Source organism: Vigna umbellata, chromosome 6 (genome assembly GCF_029865625.1).
Source record: "Vigna umbellata cultivar VRB3 chromosome 6, Vumbellata_1.0, whole genome shotgun sequence".
NCBI classification, from domain to species: Eukaryota; Viridiplantae; Streptophyta; class Magnoliopsida; order Fabales; family Fabaceae; genus Vigna; species Vigna umbellata.
The window spans coordinates 24,649,492-24,656,229 of NC_142170.1; the positions used below are offsets into that span (position 1 = coordinate 24,649,492).

Here is a 6,738-nt window from a genome sequence, read left to right on the forward strand (position 1 = left end):
AAATTAAAAAAAAATAAAAACTCAACGGATGTGGCACATCCGTTGAAGAATTTTTTCTTCAACGGATGTTGACATCCGTTGAAGAAAAGAGGTGGGGGTGTAGGATATTTTAAAATATAAAGGATAGTTTTGAAATTTTAAAAAAATATGATGGTACAGAAATGGGGTGGTGTAGGGAGCAACACCCTAAAATATATAGGCCTCATTTCTATCAAAACAACAGGCCTAATGCCTTTCTTCCGATTCAAGCACAACCTAAGCACGCACTGGAAAAAGGATGCTGCTAAAGATTTAAAACGACCTCGTTTTCAGCTTCCCTCATAGATTAGATTCAACCCTTTTCTAAACCCTAAATAATCATTTTCTAACCGAAAATTGTCCAATCACCTGATTTCAATTCCGCTAATCCTTCCATCCTTCGCAAGAAGCCATGCTGAATTGAGAATCCCAGAAACATTTCCAATGGACGTCAAGGCTTTGGCGAAATCAAAGAGAAGTCACACGCAGCACCACAGCAAAAAGTCTCACCATAGCCACAAGCCCAGAGCCCAATCATCGTCTTCTTCGGACCCAAAGGACGCTGCGAAGAACCCACCAGGAAGGCAGCAAGCCAACGAGGAGAAGAGGAAGAAAAGCCACCATTCTGTGCTTCCCTCAAATTGGGACCGCTATGGGGAAGAAGAGGATGATTCTGGGCCCGAAATTGCTAGCAAAACCCTCGACGTTGTCTTGCCCAAAAGCAAAGGTGCTGATTATCGCCACCTAGTTGCGGAGGCTCAGTCCCAGGCGGAGACAAGTTCGGAAGGATTCCCTGCTTTCGATGATCTTCTTCCTGGTATGTGTTTTGCAAGATGCAAGATCATCACTTTTTTGTAATTGTACACAATTTAGGTGCCAAGTTAAGTGTTATGTCTTAGAACGTGGTTTCGGTATGAGAGTAAAAAATAGGAAATCTTTAATTTAAAATATTTTTTATTTTATAATAATTAAAAATAGAAATAAGGCAATGGCAAAAAATCCAGAAGGCTATGAGAGGTTTGCATAGTTTACACGGGGTCTCAATTTCAAGACACGTCACAAAAATTGTGTAAGCATACTGATATTGGAGTTTAATCTTAGTAATTGAATTTAGCACCAAAAAGGCATCTATTAAAACCATAAATTAAAATATAACTTCACTAAACCTTAATTTTGACCTTGTAAGGAAGGTATGATGTTTCTTAATTGTTCTTGGTATATATTTCAGTAGTAACACTAGCTTATGATATGAGAATTTGTAATTAGGTGACTTGTCGTTCTTACTGTTTTTTGTGTTGCAGGGGAGTTTGGCGTGGGATTGAGCTCTATGCTTGCATCCAGGGGAGAGGGCATAATCTCGTGGAATGGGGATGATAATTTTGTTGTAGAGGATAAGACAAGTGGAAATCAGGAGGTAAATTGTTATCCCCCTCTAGTAATGTTGATATGATATGGTTATAAGACTAGTGCACTTGTTTAGTAATGCTTGGTGAATCTAGTAGAGATAGTTATCATCTAGTGTTTAACTCATGCTAGTTGGAGATTCTTGAGCATTTTTAGTAAATTAACATTGAGAATCAACGAGGCCAGCTTCATCCAGCACCTTCTATTTCTTGTAGCCTAATAAATTGCTTAGTAGTAACTAGTAGTAATAAGTAATAACTAAAGTGCTTGATGGTACTTGTATACTAAGAGAAGGACATAAGCTATAGAAGTTTTTGCTGGCATCCAACTGTAACTGTTTGAAATTGCTATTGCTTTGTTGATCAGTAAGTAAACATTCTCAAGTTGGCATAAAAATATGGTATGCTATATATATTGGCCATAACCTTTTCCAAATTTTGGCATATATTTCCTAGGCTATTAAAGATTGTTTATTGGAATTGTAATTCAGCTATGTAAAATAATTGTTATTGATCTATGTGATTTTCTCCATCATTCTTATCATGACCAGCATTTGCAACATTTTAATATCTTGATTGTTTTGCTGCATGTTATCTTCCAACTTCGTATAGTACTGCCTTACTTACCCTGAATTGGATTTTCATGCAGACCTCATTTTTGTCCCTGAATTTGCTTGCTCTAGCTGACAATTTTGCCAAGATTGACTTATCAAAGAGATTATTCATTGAGTCTGACCTATTATCCACTGAGTTGGTATGTTTACTCTCTAAATCATTTTTAAAAAGTACGTGGCTGGTCGCCTTTTGGTAAATGTAAATAACAATACATTCATTTTATTTAGTTTTATTTCATATTCCTTTTTTTCCCTTCCAAGGCTTTGGCAGAGGCTGGGCCAATAGTGCAGCATACTGATTTTTAATTTGTTTTACTATTTACATCGGACGTAATTTTTTTTTTTTTAAATTGAAGTTATTAAATTCAAGTCTCTGAAAAAGCTTCCCCTTGTCCACTTTATGGCCTATACTGTTTCCCGCACAAGGGAATTGGATAATTTGAATCCCTTATATTTTTACATATCCTACAACTCAAAATTCGCAGGGATTCCTTACCTAGAGCTCTTGCTCTGTATTTTTTCATGTGTTCAGCTATAGCTGTAGGTCACTAAACAATGTTAGTTAAAATGGGAAATATTGATGGTAGAAATAGTTAACGTGGCACAAAATCCATGATGCAGAACAAACTGTTAAGGATTTTTCTTGATACAAAACACTTGTTTCTTTGCATCATGGAAAGACAAACAGAAACTTAATATTGAGCACCCTTTCAATAGAGCATGAAGCATATTACACTACATTTCTCCGTTATATACGTTGAAACATAGCCATGTGTGCTTTGTATCAATTGTTACATTGGAATAGTGTGGCCATGACCGAGCAGTTCTATAGAATATATAATGAAGATTCCTAATTTCAGCAATTTCTTTGTTCACTTATCCAAATAATTGTGACATGTATAGCAGCACTGGCATAGGTGTCCTGTTATTTTTGGCATATAAAGTGATAGAGTCATCTTGTATTTTCCGTATTCCCTGAGAAATTCAATAATCAATAAGTTGCGAGACAAATTTCACTTTTGTATATAGTCTGCAAATCTATATTTGCTGCATTAATGCATTTTATTAATGCAGTGTGCGGAAGAGTTAGCAGTGAACAGCAACGAAGAACATAAGGAACTGGAAACCAAAGTAGACAATGACCTAACCAATAGTATGTCTAAAGAATTTGGTTTAGACAATACTGCTGCTGATCAGTTTGCACCATCTAGTTCCAGCACTAGTAGCCATCCTGCTTCTAAATTTCCCTCGTCAAATGACTTTAACATTCCTGTGAACTCTGTCATTACTGAATTTCAGCAAGCTAGCAGCACTGGTAATCATAAACCATTCGTTCTAAGTTCAGATGCCAGCTTACATTCCACTGAACATATAAGAGGGAAACAGTACTCCACATTTGAAGCTGCTGCTGCTGAAAAAGAACTAGATATGCTTCTAGATTCATTTACTGATACCAAGATCCTAGATTATCCAGTTTCATTAGGAGTCTCTTCTGGGTATCCTCAGATTTTGAAGAAAGATCCAGTTCCATCCAAAATTGCATCCTTTACTGCTAATCTAGATGATGCACTTGATGACTTGCTAGAGGAAACATCCACTTTGATTAAACCAAATGTTTTATTACTGCCACATGAAGAAAAGCCTCTCAACCACAGCATGAAATCTTTTTCACATTCTGGAAGCAAATCCGAAGTAACTGATGATTTTGATTCATGGTTTGATACACTTTGATTTGACGAGCCTTGGAATTCTTGATATAATATGTAGTATGATGTGTTCATTGATGCTTGTTCATTGATGCTTGTGCTAAGAGTGGCTCTGTCCTCTCCACCAGAGACTGGTGAATGCAAAATGACCTTTTTTTTTTCTAACAAGGTCTGAAACAATGAATACAGTTGGAACTTTATGGCGATTGTGTACAGAAATACTTCAACTTCATCTTTTCATTCTAATGGCCATTTTCTTCAAAAAATAAAGTAGTCATGCTAACGAAAATGATGTAGAATTTTACCGAACCTAGTGTTCTCGTCACTTGTCTTCACTGTAAGATATTCAAACTCACGGTTTATTTTACTTTTGGCCTGCATTTAAATTTGTTAATCTGATAACTATCAACTGAATGCAGATACTGGAAGATAAGATATGATAAAAAATAAGAAAAAAGCTTGTGGCATTTCTCTGTTTTATCCTAGAAGTAGTGTTAGTAACTTCCTAAAGACTTTCGTTGAAAGGCATCAATTATATCTTATTAAATATTTTTAAGACAAGAAAAGTTGTGTTAAATGATTGAAATTCTTTAGCATAGTAAAAGTTCCATTATTTTATTAAGGATTTCTTAGTTTTCTCTAAAAGTGGCGGCTTGTATTCGTTCAGTACTTTCTGTAGTGAGATTACTAGACTATTTGTGAAATAGAAACCACACTTTCTAGAGTGATTAGTTAGCCATTTGTTAAATATAAATTAGACTTTTCAGACTGATATAGTTAATAATTTGCCAAATACAGATTACACCTTTTGTTTTGACTTTAAACAAACTTTTTTTTCTTTGATACGAAGTGGGAATGAAAAAGAAACTACGGTTAATCATGAGGAAATTTACTATAAATTAATATTAGATGGCTTAATAGAAGACAAATAAACAGAGACACAATTTCGGAGTGAATTTGAAAATGAGTATGATTGCTATTATATTATTCAATAAGAATGTGAAGAAAATACAAAAATAATCACTTCCTCTCTTGTAAGGATTAATAAGATTGTATAAGTGTGTTAATAAACTGCAAAAATTTGGTAGTATAGAAGTGATGGAGCCGCTTAACTTATTTTTAAGTGAGTTTTATAATATCTTATATAAGAATTATGGCGTAAATATGTTTTAATGTGGAAATGGATAAAATAAGGATTGCGAAAATGGATATATCGGTTCTATCAGAAATGGATTTAAAATTAAATAATTTTTCTTACCTAATTTAAAATTTTACCTACTTTAAAATTTTAAATCATATATTCAATCTTACCTACACTTTAATATGAATCTTATTTTTTTTAGTTTAGCTTAACGGGTTAATTTTAACCTAATTTTAAATTTGGATGTAAAATTAGAATTTGTTTCTCTTCCAAAACATTGATATATTTTTGTTTCCAACCCTTAAAATGAGTGGAGATAGTTATTTGGTTTAATTGCTTGCATTGTCCCTAGTTTGGCTGCAACGTGTCAAAGTAGTCCATCTTTTTAAAAAAATTTCAATTACGTACAAACTTGGTTTAAAAGTGTCAATTTCGTCCAAACGTATGTAAAATTTGCTTCAATCAAGTCCCTTCCGTTAAATTCACCAAAACGGACGTTAATTTTTTAGTTCTCTCTCCTCTGCTCCTCTGCTTCTCTGCTCTGCTCCTCTGGACATTATAAAATAATATAATGATGATATAAAATATAAAATAATACATTAAGCAATTATTAGAAAATTTGAAAATATTATGCATATATATTAAATGAAAAAAACAGTATACGTGGACTAAGTTATACAGAACTTCTGCAGAGTAATGATTGTGGATGAAACTCTCATTTCTCATATATTTATACTTGGTTTTAGTTTATCTTACAAAAACATGAAAACTAAATCTAAACAAAAAGTATTCTTTTCACACCCATTTTCTGCTTCATTCGATAATTGCTTTTCGTAGTAAAATATTATATTAAAATAATAACAATAAATATAATTAAAATATTATAATTCGTAGTAAAATATTATCTAAAAATCAAATAATTCATTTTTCTGTTCTTTAACTAAAAAGGTATTTACAAAATTATTTATTTTGGTATAATATTGGTTGAACTGTTTCTACATATTTAAAATAATTTATTAATTAATTTATTTACTAAAATAGTTTTAAGATAATAAAATATAAGATAGATATTTATATTTGAGATTAATAAAATTATTTTACTTTAAAATACACACATATTTTAATTAATAGATACTGTATAACTTTAATTTTTTCTTTCAATTAACAGGCACAATTCTCTATTAATAAATCATATGTAGCATATTGGTAAAAAAAAAGTGGAATAATAATTTAGATAAAATCATTTAGTTACATCATGATCATGATTTAATTTATGTAAATATTAAATATAAGTGAAAAACATTTTACTAAAGGAGCAGCAGAGCATAGCAGCAGAGCAGTAGAGCAGAGAAGCAGAGGAGAGAGAAAAAAAAATTAACGTCCGTTTATGGGATTTAACGGAAGGGACTTGATTGAAGCAAATTTTACATACGTTTGGACAAAATTGACACTTTTAAACCAAGTTTGGACGTAATTGAAACTTTTTTAAAAAGATGGACTAACTTGACACGTTGCAGCCAAACTGTGGACAATACAAGCAATTAAACCTAGTTATTTTAATCCAATAATGTTAACTTTTTAGCTTGTTAAACGATGTTTCAGGTTCACTTTTTTGATGGAATGTGTCAAACGTCATTCTAAAACACATTTGTCAAACAAAATAAATTTAACGTAATGTTTGTATCCGTGTGTCTATGTGTATAATTGTATGTGTTATGAATCCATTTAACAATTGTCTACTACTAATTAAATCATTTAGCAAAAGATGATTAAACAACGTCTATAACACTACATGTCTTTTATATATATATATATATATATATATATATATATATATATATATATATATATATATA

At 32.0% G+C, this 6,738-nt stretch overlaps 1 protein-coding gene across 1 annotated transcript; it reads left to right on the forward strand.

Moving 5' to 3' along the window:
- Positions 1-227: 227 nt before the first annotated feature.
- On the forward strand, positions 228-3,941 carry LOC124836915 (phosphorelay protein). Its single transcript, XM_047312162.2, has 4 exons — positions 228-835; positions 1,320-1,432; positions 2,071-2,175; positions 3,110-3,941. Exons 1-4 carry the CDS (start codon positions 463-465, stop codon positions 3,764-3,766), a joined length of 1,248 nt encoding a protein of 415 aa, XP_047168118.2. The 5' UTR covers positions 228-462; the 3' UTR covers positions 3,767-3,941.
- The last annotated feature ends 2,797 nt before the right edge of the window (positions 3,942-6,738 follow it).

Coding starts and splice junctions, on each gene's coding strand:
- LOC124836915 (XM_047312162.2), top strand. CDS start 463: ATGGACGTCAAGGCTTTGGCGAAATCAAAGAGAAGTCACACGCAGCAC. Junction 836..1,319: donor TTTCGATGATCTTCTTCCTG/GTATGTGTTTTG, acceptor TTTGTGTTGCAG/GGGAGTTTGGCGTGGGATTG. Junction 2,176..3,109: donor ACCTATTATCCACTGAGTTG/GTATGTTTACTC, acceptor TTATTAATGCAG/TGTGCGGAAGAGTTAGCAGT.